This window comes from Chiloscyllium punctatum, chromosome 42 (assembly GCF_047496795.1).
Source record: "Chiloscyllium punctatum isolate Juve2018m chromosome 42, sChiPun1.3, whole genome shotgun sequence".
In the NCBI taxonomy this organism is placed as follows: Eukaryota; Metazoa; Chordata; class Chondrichthyes; order Orectolobiformes; family Hemiscylliidae; genus Chiloscyllium; species Chiloscyllium punctatum.
The window spans coordinates 8,351,328-8,374,286 of record NC_092780.1 but is presented as its reverse complement, the minus strand read 5'-3'; the positions used below and the strand labels follow the sequence as shown (position 1 = coordinate 8,374,286).

The following is a 22,959-nucleotide window of genomic DNA, read 5'->3' as shown; positions in this document are numbered from 1 at the left end:
CAGACACGGGGAGAACGTGCAAACTCCACACAGTCAGTCGCCTGAGGCGGGAATTGAACCCGGGTCTCTGGAAACAGGGAACATCCTTTCACATCTCCCTGTCCAAGCCCCTCAGAATCTTATCATCCTTAACTAAGGTCCTCTTCCTCTTCGAAATTTCAACATAGACTCAAATCTAGTCTGTCCAATCTTTCCTCATAACACACCATTAGTCCAGGTATTATTCTGATAAATCTTTAACTGCTTTACATAGTTAAAAGGTGATTAATCTATTTTTGTTTCTAATCCACCTGTGCAGGTGTTATTACATATCTCTAGAACAGGTGGGACTTGAACCCAGGCCTCCTGAATCAAAGGTAGGGACACTACCACTGTGCCATAACTGCCCTCATGATTAATTCTGTACATTACACTCCACGTGGTTTCATCAGTATAACGGTGTGTGCTAGCACAACTGAAGCATAACCGGAGAACATTTGCATTCAATTTCCATCACAATAAGTTATAACAGTTTAACAACTTTTCTAATTACTTACTGTCCCTGCATACCAGCATTTTGTGATTCATGCACAAGACACCCAAATCCCTCTGCATCTCTGAGCACTGTAATCTCTCAGCATTTCAGAAAATATTCTTTCTTATTCTTCCTGCCAATTCAGATTTCTCACATTATACTCCATTCACCAGATCTTTCATCCATCTTACACAACAGACCAGATTTGGAGGAGGGCAGAGCTGGAGGAGGGTAGAGCTGTAGGAGGATTTTGGAAGATGAGAGAGGTAGGAATAGGTGAAGCCATGTAATGATGTGAAAGAAAGATAAGGGTTTTAAAACCTGAGCATTGCTGGATTGGTAAACAATGTAGATCAGTGCGCGCATGGGGATGATGGTTCGGTGAAGGGAATGCTTCCAAGTTCGGACACAGAATGCAGCAATTTCACACCGAAAAGGAAAGCAGCGGCTAGGGATGAAGAGGGCAGCTAGTGGGGAGTGAAGGGTCTCTCCAGCAGCTTCTTCCAGAAAACCTGGACTTTGAGAGTTGACTTCCAAAAAAAAAACAAAGAAAGGAACCTGTTTGCAGCCAACAGCTTCAGAAAATCCTATAATGTAATCCATTCCACCAAAGCTGAGTCAACACAGACTAATAGGTTCCTCCTAGACCTCAAGTCACATTCAACACCCATTTTGCTTTCTTGAATTTGCTAACACCATCCACCTCCACTTGCTCCCAGACAGTCTGCTCTGTACCTGCATCAACCTGTGTAGGTGTCATCCATGGCTCAGTGGTTAGCACTGTGGCCTCAAGTCAGACGTCGTGGGCTCAAATTCCATTCAAGGTATTTCAGTCAACACCATGAGTGACACGCCCTCAGATAGGTTGTGAAACTTGAAAGGGCTCAGAAAAGACTTACAAGAATGTTGCCAGGGCTGGAGGGTTTGAGCTACAGGGAGAGACTGAATAGGTTGGGGCTGTTTTCTCTGGAGCATCAGAGGCTGAAGGGTGACTTTATAAAAGGTTTATAAAATCATAAGGGGCATGGATATGGTGACTAGCCAAGGTCTTTTACCTAGGGTGGGGGAGTCCAGAACTAGAGAGGGCATAGGTTTAGGGTGAGGGGGGAATGATTTAAAAGGAGCAACTTCTTCACAGAGGGTGGCGCGTGTTTGGAACGAGCTGCCAGAGGAAATGGAGGAGGTTGGGACAATTACAACATTCAAAAGACACCTGGATGGGTATTTAATTGGAATGGTTTAAGAGGGATATGTGCCAAATAATGACCAATGGGATTAGATTAACATAGGATATCTGGTCGGAATGGATGAATTTGACCGAAGGGTCTGTTTCCGTGCTAAATATCTTTTAAGAAGCTACTGTTCCATTAGTGTTGCAGCCTCTTCAATGAGGACCAGCCTGCTTTCTCCAGTAGAAGGTTGAGGCAGAATTTATCATGTAGCAGAGATGCAACAGCTGTTCAAGGGAGAGGGGACAATAACAGGAACTGGAGTCTGGCATTTCCTTACAATTGATTGGTGGGAACATTGGAACAAAACGTGAACCTGCCTCCAATTGTAAATATACAAAACACAACCAGAATAAAAAAGGCAGGCAGTCAGAGAAAATGGACATTAAATAGTCCCAAGAATAGTTTTAATTGAAGACAGATTTAGGGCAGTTCCCAAATCCAAAGGAATTTGTACTTGTAAAGAAAAATAAAACTTCTATCTCAGGGGGCCCCTGGATCCAAGTTACTTATTTTTGAAACAGGTATTTCATTTACTCAGCAAATAGTGAGTACTGACTCATATTTCCTTTCCTCAGTTGAACACTGGGAAGTAAAGGCACCATAACAATACAGAAGGACCCACAAGGCTCCAATAAATTTAAGGGAAAGCCAGATAAACAGGTTGCGTTACAGAGCAAGGTGAAGTCAGAAGCTCATGTGGACCACAAACATTGCCTTGACATTTCTCACTGTTATACATTTCAGTGAGCATTTATTAATCATTGTGCTCCACAATTTAAGACCATTGTCACTGATCTATAAACATACAGTTCTATTTGTTATGCCAACAGGATTGATCAAGTGCACGCCTTGAACAGGTTCCACATGTTCGTACTGCAGTCCCTATTGCAAAAGAGCTCTTCTGGTGAGAATGCAAGAGGGACAGAGCTAGACAGGAAACAAGAGTGTTCTTCTCCTTCGCTTGACAACTCCTGCATTTATATAGCACCCTAACAAGTTGGTCCAACGGTTTGGAATGCTTCAATGGCACAGAGGTTTGTTTTGTAACCATGCTTACCTGGGCAAACTTAGCAGCAGTTTTGAACAAATGAGAAAAAAAGTGAACAGTTCAACTGTTTCAAGAGTTCCTGACTCAGGAAAACAGGTTGCCAAGGTGCAGAGAGAAAGCAAGAACATCTTTCACAGCCGTAAGACGCTCCAGAGCACTTGACAGAGATAACCGAATATTTGAGGTGAAGGCATGTTATGGTATAGTGCAGCAAAACAGCAAATGCAACAATGAGCACAATCTCCCTTTCTTGTTTCTACAATTATGACCAAATTGAGAAGAAATTGCAAGAGAAATCATACGTTCAACAGGGCAAGTGATCCCAAAGGGAGCGAGGAGATACTTGGTCACAATCTTTACATGCCTTAGTATAACCTCAAAAGACAAAGACTCAACCAAACAGCAACAGTGTAAATATAGACAATTTAAGCCGAATTCACAGTCCCTGGAGCTTGAATCACCAGAATGTTTTCACAACAAGTGATAGCAAAACAGGGGAGAATACGGAGACATTGTGATCTGGACTACATTGGATGAAAGGCTAGGTTCACTGATAAATTTTCAAAACAGATCTAATAAATACACAAAGTGGGGGAAGGTGCAATAATTGGTGCAATACTTGAAACAAGCTGATAATTGGTTAAGCTGTTTTAAAAAGCTAGCAAAGACACAATGGGCCAAACACAAAGTCTCTTCTTGTTCTATATCATTGTAGGAATGGAACCTGTGAATAAGGCAACTTACAATGCCTCAAGATTCCCAGTGAAGCTTTTCTTGTCAATTTCAAAAATAGATCTTAATATCAAACTTAAGTCACATTTCAATAGTTGCTCAATTCTTTTGCTTCCTTCTCCTTCTCATTCCTGAGAGAAATAACTTGGTATGTTTAAGACTCAAAGCAAATCACTGCACGCTGGATAATTGCTGAGAAACCACAGGTTCTTTTGCAGTAAGAGGAAATTGGAAGGTAAATACTTAGAAAGATTTTATTTGGAGAGTTAGGAGAAGAGAGTGGGGGAAAAATATGTATTCAAGCATTTAAAAAAAACATTGCGAATCCCTCCAGTTCAATGGCCTGTTTCCCATCAATTCTAAAGGAATTTCCAGAAATAAAGAATTGTATTTCTGCATTCCTAACAGAATTCCTGATGCATTAAGCACTGCATTCCAACCAGCACCAAATTCTTTGCCTTTTTAGACAGTAACATCTTGTTCGAGTTACTTGAAACAGCAACTTCAGATTTCAGGTAAAAACCAAAAATGCAATGCTGTTAAACAGACCTTCCCTGCACAGTCACAAGTTTAAAATTCTTCTCCTGGTTTCCAAATCTCTTCATTATCTCAACCCCGTTCATCTTCGTTAACTCCCCTAGCTGAAAAATCTCTGCACTCATGCTGAATCTGGCCTCCCACAAAGCCCTGATTTTGAGTTAGGTGATCATTCTTTCAGTTGCCTAGGTCCTGAGCTCTGGAATCCCCTTCCTAAGTCTCTCTCTTCTCCCTCTCACTATCTTCCTATCAGAAACTCTCACATCCTACATCTTTGAACAAGCATTTGGACATCTGCCCCTGATATCTCCCGACAATGTTCAGTGTGGAACTTTATTTGTGAACAAACCTGTGTAACACCTCAGCACATTTTATTACGTTTTAAACAAATGGATGATATTGCACAGGTTTGTGGACTCTATTCCACTTGGAAGTGTCATCACCCTCCTCCCTCCCAGCCCTTTTCTTTTGAGCCCAAATGATTGGAATGTTCACTGAACAGTTGACCATGATGGGGCGTGAAGTCAGAGACCACAGGCGCTCTCCCGGAAATGCCACATGGATAGCTGGCAGAGCAGGAACAGCAACTGGAATTGGTACCGTTAGTGATTTTAATTTCTCTCCATTCCTGTTGATTGTTACGGGTAGCAGAGTGATCACCATGGTGACCTGTGGCCTGTCCAGGTGTGTGAGTCCAGTTTCCTTATACTTCAGGCTAGCAATCTGCTCACTGAATCACATCTACCCTCCCTCCCTTCAATTCATGCAATGATCCAATCAATTTCAAATTGCAGAAGAATGAGGACGAAACCGGGTGGGATGTGGGGATAAGTATTTTCACGGTTCTATGGAAGGATCACTAAACTCAAAACATGCACTATTTCTCTTTCCATGGATATCACCGGAACTGCTGAGTTTCTCCATCTATTTCTGTTTTTTTTTGTTTGTTTCAGATCTTGTCTTTCCCCCAGTCCACCACTGCCCTGTGGAATAATGTTTGAAACACATTGTCACACGACCACCCAGACGCACGTACACAGCACCTTTTCTCTCCTCTCTCTCAGCAACCCCCAGATATTTTAACTCACAGCTATTTTGGTTTCCTGCATGTGCTATGGAGAGGAACCTTCATGGTTACCATAGTAATCTCCCCGCTGGCTGGTATTTTATTAATAGCGACCAGTGCCTTATCTTACCAACCTGTGCACGTTCCACAAGGGAAGAGATCATTAATCTGCTTTGTACAATATATCCGCTGTGGTTTCTCCCCCAGCCTGCCTAATTTTGTCTCTGCCAACTTATTAACAACCTTATACACAGCTGCTACCAATTCAATGTCAAAACAGCTGCCTCCAATTGCCACTTAAGTTTAACACCCCAATTTCCCATCACAACTCCCCCTCTCCCTGCCCCTCACCATGCAAAATTATTGTCCAACTTTGAGCTGCAGAAGGACTAATCACATTCACCCACCACCTGTTCAGGCATTTGGGGTTTATTGACAATTTTGGCTCAAGGAAGCCCGACAAAGCTCCTGATGTCCTGTCCAAGGCCACCTCTCAACTCATCACCCAAAAAAAAACAGCTCAATAGTATCGTTCCTTCGTTCCATTGCTGCTTGTGTGGGATCTTGCTGTGTGTCAAGTCACATGATGCCCACCCAGTTCAATGACAACACCAGTAAACAAATACCTGGGAAGCTCTCCACTGGGACATCCTGACAATTGCAAGGCAACTTGTACAAAGCACAGGCTGTGGAATTGGGTCCAGCAGCTACTGATCACTTACCAAGTGGACAGGGGGAGCACGCAAACTGTGATTTGAAGTTCTGCCTCAGGGGTTCAGACTGTAAGAGAGCTTCACTACAGATGCACCTTTTACATAGACATACTGGGCTACCTTAGTATTAGCAACAGGAAGGTGCAACAAATAGAAACCCAAATCACAAAATCAAGGCAAGTAACAGATACATTCATTGCCTGTGCTCTCCAGCTACAGAAGATTTCAAATCAGAGACACTGGGCCCTCCTTCAGGGCCAAGATGTTGTTTGTCCTGAATACCACAATGTACAGTGACATCTTTCTCATGTCGAGGTATCTCAATGGGAATGGGGCATAATAGTAGGGAGGTTTGGCTGAAACTATGCAGGTTTTCGTCAAACTACAGCTAGAATGCTATGAATAGCTTTGGGCCCCTTATCTAAAGGAAGATATAATAACATTGGAGGCAGAGAAATGTGTTTTCCAGCAACACATTTTTTAATTCTGATCTCCAGCATCTGCAGTCCTCACTTTCTCCTTGGAGGCAGAGAACGCTGACTAGGTTGATAGTTGATGTTGAGTGGGTTGGGCCTATATTCATTAGAATACAAGAAGAATGAGTGGGGATCCTCATTGAAATATACCATTTTCTTAGGAGACATGACATGTTAGGGTGTGGAATGATCATTTCCCCTTGTCAGAGAGTCTAGGACCAGAGGACATAATCTCAGAACGAGGGGTCACACACTTAAAACAGAGATGAAGAAAACTTTCTTCTAAGGGCTATGAATATGTGGAACTCTTTACTGAAGAGGGCCATCAAGGCTGGGTTGTTAAATACCTTCACGTGTGAGATTTCTTGTCAGTAAAGGAATCAAAAGTTATAGGGAAAAGTCAGGAAAGTGGAATTGAGAAGTATCAGATTAGCAGTAATCTCATTGAATGTATGGCATACTCAACAGAGTGGATGGCCTATTTCTAAGCCTGTGTTTTATGTTCTTACACTCCAACAGGGAGCAATGCCATTGCATATTGACAGTAGCCTGAGAAAGCAAACTATTAAATGATGCTTACACACAAACAAAGGCAAATGCCTAGATAAATATCTGCAGTTAAGAGAAGCTCTGATCAGTTCTAAACACCAGGGTAAAGATTGTGAGGTGGGAGGAGACAGCAATAAAATCCTCCCAATTATTGTTTCTCGTTTGCAATTACAGCCCAAGATCTCTCAGACTGACCCCATTTTCTCCTCTGCCTCTTCAATCTGCACCTCAGTGATTTTCCACATTTATAAGCAAGGCTGATTGATGCACAACAATATCCGATTCCAAAGTGCTAGAGGCTACATTTGTCCAACTTAATGTGGATGGAAATCACACAGAATTTCAAGGTATAATTGCTTCAATGATAAATGAGTCCAGACTAGATAAACATGAACAAAGCTGTAAAACTACTTTGTTATAATGCTTGTTCCACATCTCCTGCTTTATGAATGTTTTATGTAGCAATAAACTTTTGGAAACTTGAATTAAAATGATGGAGTGCCCCAAATTAACAATACACCTCACTTAGTAAGTTACACAGAAGTGTATGTAGTCAGGGTCTCACAAGAGGAAGGCAAAATTATCTCCCTTGTGCCAGCTTGGTCTCAACATCAAGTCTTCCAGGTCATTTGGAGGTCAACAAGGGAAAAAGAGGTGGATGGGTGTGGGCATGAAGTTCCCCAAGGTATGGCTGGAAAGCCTTCAGCTAAAGAGAACCACATCAGGGCTTGGGAGGCTAGCCAGTGATTTACACTGTAGCTAGCTCCATGCCTGTGCACACTGCATCAAACTGGACAAAAACAATCCCAATGTGGTTGGTGGGAGAGATTGCAAATCTTTTACAGTTGACTGAACAAAGATTGGACCACCAATCTAAATCAGAATTGTTACTGGTGCACAAAACATCTGCCTACAATCAAAGCAGATCTTCAAAAAGGTCAAATAGAAATGTTTGCACTTTGGCTGCTCCCAAAGAACACCTAATCTCCACCTTGTCAATATTTCCATCCCAACCCCAGCTCACCTACTGCAAAGATCCTCAGCCAAGCTTTTACCTCCAAAATTGACCATTCCAATGGTCTAACAGACAGGAACCAATGTCATCTACTACATCCGTTGCACCTGGTGTGGTCACCTCTACATCGGGGAGGCAGGATGCCTTCTTGCTGATCGTTTCAGAGAACATCTCTGGGATACCTGCACCCACCAACCCCACCGCCTCATGGCTGAACACTTCAACTCCCCCTCCATCAAGGACATGCAGGTCCTGGGCCTCCTGCATCACCAAACCGTTACCACCAGACACCTGGAGGAGGAATGCCTCATATTCTGCCTTGGGACCCTGCAACCATACGGGATAAATGTGAATTTAACAGCTTCCTCATTTCCTCCTCATTCCACATTATCCCAGTCCCCAGCCTCCAACTCAGGCACCACCCTCCAGACCCGTCCATCACTCCCCACTCTGACCCATCACCTTCTCCCTCACCTTCATCCACCTATCGCCTTCCCAGCCACCTCCCCCAAACCCCTCCCATTTATCTATCAGCCCCGGCCCACAGGCATCATTCCTGATGAAGGGCTTATGCCCGAAACGTCGATTCGCCTCCTCCTCGGATGCTGCCTGACCTGCTGTGTTTTTCCAGCACCACTCTCTCGATTCCAATGGTCTCCCAGCCTCCCATCTTCCACCCTCTGTAAATCTGAGATCATCCAAAGCTGCTGCCTTTATCCCAAAACACACTATGACCTTTTTGCTGGTCACCCTTGTGCTCATTGACCGACACTGGATCCCGGTTCACAATTTTAACATTTTCATCCTCATATACAAAAGCTCCCATGGTTTCATCTCTCCCCTCGATGTGAGATGCGAATCAATCCCACAAGTTTCTAGGTACTCTTCAATTCTAGACATTCACAGGGCTGTCTTCAGTTGACTGAAATTCCTTCGCCAAATCTTTCCAACGCTCTCTCCTCAAAGAGGCCTCTTTGTATGCGTCCCTCTTTGGAATACCAATCCTAACTTTTGTTTTCGCTGCATCAAATTTGTCTCATGAAGTGCTTATACAATGTTTCTCCTGTTGTATGTTGTTGAGATTATCTGATATTTGACATTCTCGCATTTATTCCGCTGCTTCAAACAGCAATCCTCTCTTTTCAGCAGGATTTAAGATCTCTACTGCCCAGTGCACAGTTCAGTGTGTCAAAAGGTTCTATTCAAATACAAATTGTTGTTATGGCAACCTAGAAGATCCCCCCCCTTCCCAAGGACACCCTGAAACATTTCACAGGCAATAAGTAACTTCAGAAACGTAGTGACTATTTTGTGGGCAAATTGAGTGATCAATTGGCAGTGAAGAATAAGCCCACAAACAGCAATGAAATACATGATCGTCCAACAGGTTAACCAAATAGCAAATGTGGTCAGTACACATGATGGAAGAAAAAGCAGAAAATAATCAACCAAATATCAGATATGGTAGGTGCTCAGTTGATTTTTGATAATGCTGCATTAATGATTAAGCATTAATTTGGGTGCAGGAATGTGCTGTTCATTTCTTAACCACTGTTCTGTGAAACTGAAGAAACCACCAGTAAATGAACTAAGGTATAGATCAGCAGCGGTCTAATTATATGGTTGAACAGCTCAAGATGCAGAATAACTAACTCTGATTCTTACGTTTTGACACTTAGTGCTGACAAACTCCATAGGTAACTGTTCTAACTATAAAAAAGGTAGTTATTCCTGCAAGCAGTGGCTAAATGCTTTACGTTTTGACTGTCTGCCATTTTGTCTTTAAAATATAAAGCCAAGATAAAAACTATATTTTTTTTCAAAATACAACTGAAAAGAAAAATTAAATGACTAGTTTGGTAATGCAACAAAAATTACAGATCTCAAGATTATACAGGATTAAAGAAACCAGCCATGTAGAGTTTTACAAAATAAATGCTGTTAAACTATCACATCTGGCATTATATCCTCTAAAATTACACACTCCTTCCCTGAAAACTGGGGCTCATGCCATTTTGAGTTTACACACGGCATTTATTTTCTGGTACACAGTCAGTTCTGCTATAGCGTGGTAGTTCCGTTCTCATGCAATCCATTGTTATAAGAAAATCGCATAACAGCAGCACCATTTAAACTAATGAGGCTGGAGTCACATTACGACTGATACAAGTTTTAAAACTTCACACTTTAAGAAAAAGTGTCCCCAGTTCGTCAATAGTGTTACAGCAAATTCATGTTAATGAAACGCATGTTATAGCAGAAGGACCTGTAACAAGAACAGAAGCTGCTGGAAAAACTCAGCAGGTCTGGCTGCATTTGTGGAGAGAAAGCAGAGTTAATATTTTGGGTCAGAAACGTTAACTCTGCTTTCTGTCCACAAATGCTGCCAGAGCTGCTAAGTTTCTTCCCAGCAATTTCTGTTTTTGTCTCTGATTTCCAGCATCTGTGGAACTTTGGTTATTTTCTTCCTGTGATTTACTCTCTAGTACCTTGCTAGCGATGAAACCTCAGAGACCATTTCATCAGGAAGAAAGCAAGAGGCAAACCTGACTCTCAAACAATCAGGTTGTCAACTCTGATTGGGCATAATACTGGAGGTTTCATCATGTGGGTTACCTCAGATTACAACAGGATCTTGACCAGATGGGCCAATGGGCTGAGAAGTGGCAGATGGAGTTTAATTCAGATAAATGCGAGGTGCTGCATTTTGGGAAAGCAAATCTCAGCAGGACTTATACAATTAATGGTAAGGTTCTAGGGAGTGTTGCTGAACAGAGACCTTGGACTGCAGGTTCATAGCCCCTTGAAAGTGGAGTCGCAGGTAGATAGGATAGTGAAGGCGGCGTTTGGTATGCTTTCCTTTATTGGTCAGAGTATTGAGTACAGGAGTTGGGAGGTCATGTTGCGGCTGTACAGGACATTGGTTAGGCCACTGTTGGAATATTGCGTGCAATTCTGGTCTCCTTCCTATCGGAAAGATGTTAGTGAAACTTGAAAGGGTTCGGAAAAGATTTACAAGGATGTTGCCAGGGTTGGAGGATTTGAGCTACAGGGAGTGGCTGAACAGGCTGGGGCTGTTTTCCCTGGAGCATCGGAGGCTGAGGGATGAACTTATAGAGGCTTACAAAATTATGAGGGGCATGAATAGGATAAATAGACCAAGTCTTTTCCCTGGGGTCGGGGAGTCCTGAACTAGAGGGCATAGGTTTAGGGTGAGAGGGGAAAGATATAAAAGAGACCTAAGGGGAACTTGTTCACGCAGAGGGTGGTACATGTATGGAATGTGCTGCCAGAGGATGTGGTGGAGGCTGGTACAATTGCAACAATTAAGAGGCATTCGGATGGATATATGAACAGGAAGGGTTTGGAGGGATATGGGCCAGGTGCTGCCAGGTGGGACTAGATTGAGTGGGATATCTGGTTAGCATGGACAGGTTGGACTGAAGGGTCAGTTTCCATGCTGTACATCTCTAATGACTCTACGTGATTCCCCTCAGTCAATCTTTTCCCTAGGTCCCTCCACTGATTTCCTGTGGAAGGTGGTGGTGTAGTACTAAATGTCACTGCACTCAGAATCCAGAACCCCAGACTGAGACCATGGGTTCAAATCCTACATCGATAAACAGTGAAATTTGAATTTGTTAATTCCTGGAATTTGCCTGATGGAAAATATGTCATAAAATCCCACCTGGCCCTTCAGGGAAGGAAATCTTTCACATACGTGTGACACGTGATTCCAAACTCACAGCAAGGTACTTGACTTAATAATTACAGATCGGCAATTAATGCTGGCACAGCAAATGATGCCCATATTCCATGAACAAATATATAAAATAAATTCATTGTTCAAGAAAAGTCATCAAAGAATATATTAAAAGAAAGCCCAGCAGTATCCAGGAGGTTAACCTTCCCTAACACCAGTTGTACAGGTACATGCACGTTCCCTTTTCGTCTCTCAATCATTCCCCGAAACGAGCTTCACCATCAGTGCCCAGGTTATCAACTTGAGCCGATTGCTACAGATGGTAACCAACCATTTTTGTTCTCTCTCTTCCCCATTCCTCAAATAGTTATAAATCAGGCCTGCAGCTTGACAAACCACCCAGTGTATTAAAAGCCAACAGGCGTGGTCTAAAATCCTGGCCAAGTCTAATGTTTGTGCCCTTGGCTTGGATATGAAAAGGGTCAGAGACATTTCCGAGGAGCTGCAGGCGCTATCATTAAGACTGAGTTCATATGTCCTCCCACTCAAGAAAATCAGCTCTCGAGATTACTTACATGTCTGAATAAATGTCACTTGGGAAGCTGACAAACCCTATCTGGAGAGATTGTTAAATAAACACTTAAGGAGAGACACAGATACAGACAGAGACAGGGAGAGACAGAGATTTCAGGTTCCTTTTCAGGATGGATGTCTACCACCCTTACCTGGTCTGGCCTACATGTGACTCCAGACCCACAGCAATGTGGCTGACTCCTACTGCCCTCTGAAATGGCCCATAGCAAACCACCAAGTTCAAGGGTAATTTGGAATGGGTAACAAATACTAAGCTTGTTAGCAATGTCCACATCCCACAGAAATAGAAAGCAAAACTATAAATGTATTTAAAAAATACAAAAAATGAAAAAAGTGAGAATACACAAAATGTTCTGCACAATGCAACAGTCTGAAGACTTGCATTTCTTTCATGCCTGGACAGGAAGTAAGTAGAAATCAGCCAGTCTGATAAAAAAAAAACCTAGTCTTAGCACAATGCATCTTCCTCTTCATCACCCCCTCCACCCACACATACAAGCTTCAGGAGTTAAAAGATTTAATCACACTTGGACTGTACATTTTTAGATCTTCACAATCACTAAAAAGAACAGAAGATACAAAAAAAAACCACAATAAAATATTTGCACAAAAGAGGACACAGCTCATCAGGAACAGGGAAAACAGCCCCAGCCTATTCAGCCTCTCCCTAGAGCTCAAATCCTCCAAACCTGGCAACATCCTTGTAAATCATTTCCGAACCCTTTCAAGTTTCACAACATCTTTCCAATAGGAAGGAGACCAGAATTGCACGCAATTCCAACAGTGGCCTAACCAATGTCCTGTACAGCCACAACATGACCTCCCAACTCCTGTACTCAATACTCTGGCCAATAAAAGAAAGCATACCAAACACCTTCTTCACTATCCTATCTACCTGCGACTCCAAGGAGCTATGAACCTGCACGCCAAGGTCTCTTTGTTCAGCAACACTCCCTAGGACCTTACCATTAAGGTGTCTAAGTCCTGCTAAGATTTGCTTTCCCAAAATGCAGCACCTTGCATTTATCTGACCTTGCTAATCAGTTTCCCATGGGAACCTTGTCAAATGCCTTACTGAAGTCCATACAGATCACATCTACTGCTCTGCCCTCATCAATCTTCGTTGTTACTTCTTCAAAAACCTCAATCAAGTTTGTGAGACATGATTTCCCACGCACAAAGCCATGTTGACTATCCCTAATCAATCCTTGCCTTTCCAAATACATGTACAAGTAGTGCAGAAATCCCAATCTTGCTCACAAATCGTCTTTCCACCTTTAACATTGGTGGTGGCTCCTCAGATGTCAAAGAAATCTGCTGTTAAAGAGGGGTGGAAGTAACAAACAAAGGGTTCTTCTGCCTCTAGAATGGCATTTTGCAATCTGTATACAGGGTCAAAAATGTCACAGAATGACTGCAGGACATTGATCTGGGGCAGGGTGAACCAGAGATGGTGGCCCACATTGGTACCAATTACTTCGATAGGAATGGTAACAAGATCCTGAAAGCAGAATATAGTGAGCAGAAATTGAGATTGAAAAGCAAAAATCAGCAAAGCAATAATATCTGGAATACTTCCAGTCCCATACACTAATGAATAAGGAAACAGGAGAGCCATTTAACCCAAGCTCCAAGGAAGGTGGAATCTGTGCAAGAAGGAAGATTGCGCTCATTGAAAGGACTGGGACATGTAGCCTCGCAGGGCGGTTTCCTAGAGCAGTTGAGAAGATTTTAAGACAAGATTAGCAGGGGGCTGGAAACCCAAGAGAGGGCTCAGATCCTAGGGAAGCAAAACCAGTTAAAGAGGAAGTGGAAGCATGCAAACCAAAAATAGAAGGCAGATGAAGTAACTGCAATTATCAAGTAGAACCAAAATGGACAATAATACTAAAAAGACTGAACTAATGGCACTTTATCAGAGTCATGTAGCATTCACAAAGAAGTTAATGATTTGAATGCACTAATGGAGAGAAACAAATAGGAATTAATTGCCATTAGAGATGTGTGGCTATAGGGTAACCAAGCTAGGGAGCTCAATATCCAGTTATATTTTTGCTTATCGTTCCAAAGTGTAAAAATGAAAAAAGGAAATGGGATTGCACTCCTCATATGAGATGGCATCAGCACGTTAGGAATAGACGATCATCAATCAAATGATCAGGATGGGGTGGAGTGCAGAAACAGCAAGGGAAAGTAAACATTTACAGAATACCAAACTGTAGCATTCATGTTAGGCACATTACATGCATCTCTAATTTCATGATTTAATATGTGAGTACTGCAATATTAAGAGGCAATCTAAGTTTGCGTATTAACTGGGTTAACCAACTCATCAACCTCTAAAGTGCATATGAGGTGGGTTTCTGGAACAGCATGTGGAGGAGCCAAAAGATTGGGCTAAAAGAGAAAATGCTGGAAAATCTCTTAAGGTTTGGCAGCATCTGTAAGGAGAGAAAAGAGCTGACGTTTCGAGTCTAACTGACCCTTTGTCAATTCTCTTTTGGTTTCAGATTCCAGCATCCGCAGTAATTTTCTTTTTTAAAGGATTGGGCTATTTTAGTTTGTGCAATGTGTAATGATAAAGGATTAATTAATAAATCTTATTCTACTTCCTTTTAAGTAGTAGTGACCACAATATCATAGAATTTAACTGACGTTTCGGTGCAACATAATCTGTTCAGAAACTATGGCGAATGAGGACAAGTTGGTTATGGTGGATTAGGAAAATATACTGAAAGATCGGACGGTAGGCTAGCTTTTAAAGATGCATGCACTTCCATGGCACAAACACCCAAAGGGAAAGGTGAATCAACCATGGTTAACAAAAGTAGTTACAAGATTGCAGTAAGAGTGACTTACAAGAATGCTATTAATAGAAGCAAGCCCCTTTGGGAGCAACACAGAACCCAGAAAAGGATGACAAAAGAAACCAATAAAGAAATGAAAAGAAGAAAATACGAATGTAAGTTGGCAAGAAATTTGAAAGGTGGGTTGTAAAAACTATCCATACAGGAAAAGTTACCAAGAATAGATTGAGCACATTACAGTTGGGAACTGGAGACGTTATTACAGAGAACAGGAAATGGCAGTGAAATTACACATTTACTTTAAGTCTGCATTCATGGAAGATGATATAGAAAATACTAGAAGAATTCACATAAATTAGTATTAGTAAATAGTGAAAAAATGAAAAATGGTGTTGAGAAGATAAGACATGATCAAGAATGGTGGATATTACTGCAGGGCTGAATGGCCACTCCGGTCCCATTGAGAAATATCGGGTCTTGAGCAGATGTGGCAACATCCTGAAGGGAGGAGGAAAGGAAACTAAATTTTCTGGCAGCTTAACTTCATCATAAAATAAAAAGCTGCTCCATTGGAAGAGCTTTATATAATGTAGAAATACCCAACTCAGAACATTGGGTGCTTGCATCAGCACAGCCTCCAGGTCTGCAATTTCAGAATCAATGAGCCAAACATCACTCAAACATCTCATTCAAATGATGAACTTGAAATGATTGAATAGACCTCTTGCCTGCCCTGTTGAACAGTAACAGGAGAGGAAAACAGCAGACGACAAAAGCGCCCACAAACCGATGGAGAGGAGAGAAAGTAATTTCTCTCTGTAGCCTATTATTTAAGAGTTTGGAAAATCTTTATGCTGCTGGTTCTCCCAAGATTACAATGCCCTTTCATCACTGCCTTACTCAAAAGAAACCTTCAAAACAAGGTTTTTCTTGGGAAGCAAGGCGGATTGGTTTGGCATTCAGTCATGTGTTACATACATGCCCCCTTCTAGACAGTCCTAGGCTGCATCTAAATATCAAATCCAGTGGTGCTGCTGTAATTGATCAGTCTATCATTGTACATGCGCATTTGCTTTTTGGAAGGCTCTGTGCTGACATGCATCGATTGTACCATTGACTCAATTATAGAGCTTCCCTACCAACGGATTAACAAATCTAAATGAAGTGTGAAATTTCTACTCCTCTATTTAACTTCTCGACTGTAAAATAAACACTTTTTTGAGTGATTGTTTTCAAGTGGAGAAACATTAAAAATGCTCTTGAAAAGCTTTGGATTAAATATATTTTCAAAAGGAAATATATGAGCTTTGACAGAGCACACTTTCATAATGAACAGCATTGTATTATGTTGAAGGTGCGATATAAATATACAATGTTAAAGAATTGCTGCAATTTGTTTCTGAAAAGGTTGGAATTGCTGTCAGCTTTGTCAGTAAGCCTAGCTTTTGATCAGTAGCTGAACTGTCCCATTGTATGAGGGAACTCTCTCTATACTCAATTTGGAATTGCAACCTTGTTTAATTGCAGTTCATTCTGAAACTTGGAAGGTAGAAGGAGTGGGCTATACAACTTCTCAAGCTTGCTTCCCTATTCAATACATTCATGGCAGATCATTCAGCTAATCCTGCCCTCCATCCATTGTTCCTGATCCCTTTCACCACAAGGGCTATATCTACCTCCTTGAAATGAAGGGGACACCTGGATTTGAACCAGGGACCTCTTGATCTACAAGCAAATGTTCTAACACTGAGCTATTCCCTCAAATGAAAGCATATACATAATTCCATGTGGATTTAACTGGGTGACTGGGACTAGAGCAGAAGTACCTCAAGTTGAGTTTGCTGTTCAATTAATCAACTCTGCTTCTGGCCTGCAGAAGGGTTTGGAAGTTGACACCTCAGCAAAAATGGTACTTAAAAAGGTACCTCGTGGAAAAAGTGAGCCTGAATGCTGTCACTGCACTACACATACAGAATCAAGGGCAAAGTAAATAACTGTCATATTGTCTGATGACACAAGTTACACGGCCTCAGCCTCTGCTCAGTTGGTACCATTCTCATCTCTCAGTTAGAAGGTTGTAGGTTGAAGGTTGAAGTCCCACCTTGGAGTTTTGATCGAACACAGCCAGAGCACCACTGGAGTGCTGTATTCCAGATGTGAAATTAACAGAGGGCCTCTCTCAGATCAGATCAAATGACAACTGCAAAGAGTTGTGAAATTTTCCCAGCATCCTCTACCAAAACCAACAGCTTATCAAATCACTGCATGTAGAATCACACTGTGCGTGCAGTGTACATCACATTTCTCACAAGAACAACTTCAAAGCACTTGGAGATGTCCTGAGGTCTCTTACATCAGGTGTTATATAAAAACAAGTTCATTCCTGTGGACAGCGAAGAGGGTTACCTCAGATTACAACAGGATCTGGACCAGATGGGCCAATGGGCTGAGAAGTGGCAGATGGAGTTTAATTCAGATAAATGAGAGGTGCTGCATTTTGGGAAAGCAAATCTCAGCAGGACTTATACACTTAATGGTAAGGTCCTAGGGAGTGTTGCTGAACAAAGAGACCTTGGAGTGCAGGTTCATAACTCCTTGAAAGTGGAGTCGCAGGTCGATAGGATAGTGAAGGCAGCGTTTGGTATGCTTTCCTTTATTGGTCAGAGTGTTGAGGTACTTACTGAGCTTCACTCTAAAGGTGAGCCAAACATCAAATAGATGAAATCCTCGATACAAGAATATCCACGAAATGCCGATGTTAGCTACTCTAGTTTCCAAGAGGTTTAATCACACAACTATCCCAACCCCTGCCATTGGTCTCTTGACATTAACTCTCATGGAGTCTGCCTTTCCATGCCAATTACTAAGCAAATACAGAAGAACCTCGATTGTCCAGCATTTGATTAATGGAATTTTGGATTATCTGAACAATATCGCATGGTCCCGATGCTTGGCTAACTGTGTTATCCAGTATTCAATTAACCGAATGAAATACTCCCCTGCCCATGTCCTTCGGATAAATGAGGTACCTCTGTAATCGGTTACATAATGGGAATTATTCTTGGCTGTCTTAAACTTATAACATTTCAGTTGCTAGTACAGTGATGTAATTGTTACACTGATGTGCCCATGTCACTACATTAGGCTTCCCACTGCAATACGTACTGGGCAGCTTTTGATGGTCACAGAAGATGGTCACTGTGACGCCAGCACAGCAGCAGCTCAGATGAACTGGCCAATCCCAATGGTGCTCCACACCTCACCCTTCGAATGTTCTCTCCACTGATCTTGAAACACTGCCTGTTATAACTCTATAACAGGATATCATTGGTCCAGATCAGGATCACACTCATTGATGGTGCCTCCCTCAGCCTTCAGAGAGATCACGCAAAGAGAGCAACCAGCACTTACAAATCAAATCAAAGCCAGGATGCAGGAATGTCTCGCAGGTAGACAGGGTGGTGAAGGTGGCGTGAGGCACACTTGCCTTCATTGATCAGTGCATCAAGTATAAAAGTTGCGATGTCATGATGCAGCTGTACAGGACATTGGTAAGGCCACTTTTACAATACAGTGTACAAAGATTTAAAAGAGACCTGCGGGGCAACATTTTCACACAGAGGATGGTGTGTGTATAGCTCGAACTGCCAGAGGAAGTGGTGGAGGAAAGTACAATTAAAACATTTTAAAGACATTTGGACAGGTACATGAATTGGGAAGGCTCAGAGGGATATGGACCAAATGCAGGCAAATGGGACAAGTTTCACTTAGGAAACCTGGTCAGCATGGCCGACTTGGACCAAAGGGTCTGCTTCTGTGATGTATAATTCGATGGCAACAAATGCTTAAACAAAATTCTAAAAGAAGAAAGGTATAACTTCTTTACAAAGTTAGCATTTCCCGCTCGCCAAACTAGCATCCTCCAGCAGCCTACCAGGAATGAGCTGCCTGGGGCCAAGAGGATAACAAGAGATCCCAAGCTGAGAGAGTGATAATAGAGAACCTGGTATTCATCAGAGTATCACTGACTGAAAACATGAGCTCTGCGTCTCTCTCCACAGATGCTTCCTGATCTGCGAGTATACCTTCAATCCTTGATTTTATTTCAGATTTCCAGCAGTATACCTTTCTGCCGTAGTTACTTACTTGACTCTGCAACTTGCTTTGCTTTTTCAGGCGTAGGTTTTCTGGGGTATCTGCCACAGCAGTGAATGACGACTTTGGGTAATGCCTGGAAAAGAAAAATATAAAGTTTTCAGCTTTTCATATGTTATATATTTGTTCCTGTGAGATTTAGCCTCATGAACAAGCTAAGCAATGGAATCAATGGAAGTTGGCAAATAAGTAAACGGACAGCAATTTATCTTGATAAGGAACAAGGATGTCAGGACAATCTTGGATTAATAAATTACCAACACGTCAGCCCTACAATGTGACCTGTCCCAATAAGAGAGATATTCCCCCATGTTACAAATAGCAAAAAAAAAGCCATTCAGCCCATGACATCTGGATATCACAGACAATGATTCCGTTTTAAGCTCCTCCACTTTCAGATAAACACCTTAAATTTTCATGGAGCACAACTCATCAGCAAAAAAAATTAACGCTTAGGGACTGTTGTGAAGATAAACAAGACTCTCGACGGGCAACCCCTCCATCTCCAAACAGACCCTGCAGGTATTTGGTGCCACATACTTTGACAAATCCTCAGTGCTTTGCAATAAAAAGACAGAGCGAACACACAATGTTGCACTTTCAAACTTCTCTCTTGAACGACAATCTTCTCAGTGAGCATCAACTCATAATAGTCAAGCATATCGACTATTAAGGAATGGCATTCTTCCTCCGTTCTCTAAGAGGTAGTGTCCACCATCAGATTCCTATTCACCTGGTGTCTCTATTGATCAATCTATGAGGTAAAGGAATATGCCATTCAGCCTCTCAGAGCTTGCTCTATCATTCAATCAGATAATCATTTATTCATATCTTAATTCCATCTATGCTGTTTTTTCCCCCATTCATTCACAGGATGTGGGTTTCACTGGCTGGGCGAGCATTTATTGTCCATTCCTAACTGCACAGAGGACAGTTAAGAATCAACCTCATTGCTGTTGGTCTGGAGTTACGTGGAGACCAGACTGGTCAGTGACTTTTCTTGACAATCGACATTAGTTCCATGGTCTCCATTAAACCATTAAGTCCAGAACTTTGCTTTGGTGGGATGTGAACCTCGATCCTCGGAACATTAGCTTGGTTTAATTAATTACCAACGCATCAACCCCAGTTTTAAAAAAAAAAGAAAGAGATATTTCCCAAGGGTACAAATACCACCAAGAGCACGAAAAGACAATTTGGCCCATGACACCTAAATATTTCAGACAATGGTTCCACTTTAAGCTCCTCCACTTTCAGATAAACACCCCAAATATACATGGAGCTCAACTCTGCAGCAAAAATTTAGCATTAGAAAACCTAACAGTTTTCCAGGAAATGATTAGATTAGATTACATTACAGTGTGGAAACAGGCCCTTCGGCCCAACAAGTCCACACCGCCCCGCCGAAGCGTAACCCACCCATACCCCTACATCTACATTTACCCCTTACCGAACACTACGGGCAATTCAGCATGACCAATTCACCTGACCCTGCACATCTTTTGGACTGTGAGAGGAAACCGGAGCACCCGGAGGAAACCCACGCAGACACGGGGAGAACGTGAAATGGATCCCTTTCAAATCCCTTCTAGTGGCTAGTTTATATTCTCACAGAGTTAATGACCAAGTACTACTCCAAAAGAGCTCTCCCTGCCTTCCCTTAATAGTGTATAGCTTACAATGATTTCTCTGGATCAAAAAGAGTGATTCATATTCAGGTAGGTTTCTGCAAACGGTTACGGACACAGTGTAACCATGCAGTCATGTACAGTGGAACTACTGCTGCAATATAATGGTTGGCTCTATATGGTTCATTTTAAATACCTCTGTCACCAGCACAGACAATCCCACCCCACATTCTCATGATTACTGATGCCATGATTATCATTGTCAAATCCATTCTCATTTATTCAACACTTAATTGCCCAAAGCCAAACAGTGCAAAGTCTACATACAATAATTGAAACAGCGTACGCATGTTTGGGGAGTCGAGGCCGAAGCCAGGAAAAACTTAAAGTTAGGACTTGGCTATTCATGAATGCTTTCTGAAAACATCTCGTTACTCACTGATGGGTGATGGAAATCTGGAGCTCCTTCCACCTAAAGGCTGCCAAGGTTTCGGTCAATTGGAAATTTCAAAACTAAGATTTGTGGATTTTTGTTTGGCAAGGCTATTGAAAGTTATGGATCCAAGGCGCCAAGAGGGAGGTGATGGCATTATTATTGTTAAACTAATCGAGATGGCTCAGTGGTTAGCACTGCTGCCTCACATCACCAGGGACCCGGGTTTGATTCTACCCTGGGGCGACTGTCTGTCTGAGTGGAGTTTACACATTCTCCCAGTGTCTGTGAGGGTTTCCTCCAGGTACTCCAGTTTCCTCCCACAGTCCAAACATGTGCAGGTTAGGTGGATTGGCCATGCTAAATTGCCAATGGTGTGCAGGGATGAGGAGGTCAGGTAGATTTGTCATGGGAATTACACAATTACGTGGATAAGGAAAGGGGAAAGAGTCTGGGTGAGATTTAGACTCAGTGGGCCATGGGGATTCTATAACTCTAGGATTAATCCAGAAACATAGCAGTGGGAGCTGACAAACTGGTGCCAAGCCACCAGCATTTGTCATTTGCTGACAGTCACATTAATGCTCAAGGGATTCCAGGGATAAGAGGTGCAGAAGTTATTATTAAAATAAGAAACAAAATTCTTTGCCTCGTCACAATAATCTCAGTAAAAAATGTACATTTGTGGTTTGTAAGACAGGAACATTGCCCAACAAGTTCCCAATTTGAAGATAAAGGGCATGTTTGTTTTCCCCTTCCTTCTTCAGCCTAGAATTGAAAAACGTCGTGCAACATCATTTCAGCTTCATCTTTGCTGAGTGTAATCAAATGAACAACTGCAGAAATTGAAGGAGTGGGGTCAGTTAATCATGCCAACCTGGCCGGCTGACCAAGCCTAATGGTACAGATACATCCTCCTGACCATGCCTAATGGTGCAGATTCATCTTCAGTGGCTGGCATGTTTTGGACTCAGATTCTGATCATCCAACAAGCCACTACCTACCACACAGATGAGTGATGTGGCATGGGAATTTCAGTGTAGGTATGTAAGCCATACATCCTAAACATTATTCAATTATAATTGAACAACATAATCCTTTGGCTATTCATAACAAGATACTAACTGTACCCAACCAGCTTGTGCTTGCACACATACTGTCTAACATTAGGTGTACTTCTGCAACTGGATGTTTGCTGAATAATTCAGGTTGTACAAGGACTTTTGCTAAAGATTGTCAGTTGAGCTCACTGCACATTGGATTGCATACCCCAGAAGTTATATTATTGCACATATCTACTTATTGCAGACAGAAAAAACATGTACACTGGACTTCACCTGTTTCAACTCAATATAGATGACAGCCATTCACTGGTTCACATCTCAGAGCAAGGTTCTGACCAATGAAAACAATCATCCTGCCAGGGTTTAAATTTTGCACAAAGCCTGGCTGTTTTGAAGGTGTGTCTTTTTATTTCTGTATTTTGATTGTGGTCAGACATGGGAAAAGGTCTGTTTTAAGAATTAAGGATGTGGAAAGAATTTACACACTAAAAGAAAACCTTCCAGTACTTATTGCAAGTGCTGTTTACCCTGTTGTTTGTTCCACCAAGGGGCAGGTCTAAATACAGACAAACTGGCACCAGAGATTGTGAACAAAATGAGATTCAGCCAGTAACGAGTTGCTGATTAGTCTGCAAAGTAATGGTAGTTGCTGATGACAAAGGCCTTCTGCCTGTCAACAAACATGTGACTGGC

At 42.1% G+C, this 22,959-nt stretch overlaps 1 protein-coding gene across 1 annotated transcript in view; it reads right to left on the bottom strand.

The window, feature by feature from the left end:
- LOC140465706 (LIM and SH3 domain protein 1-like) overlaps positions 1 to 22,959 on the bottom strand; it is a 154,398-nt gene that overhangs the window by 66,450 nt on the left and 64,989 nt on the right. The window contains exon 3 of the mRNA XM_072561358.1: positions 19,133 to 19,217. Within this exon, the coding sequence (XP_072417459.1) occupies positions 19,133 to 19,217 (85 nt within the window). The remainder of the gene's footprint in view (positions 1 to 19,132; positions 19,218 to 22,959) is intronic.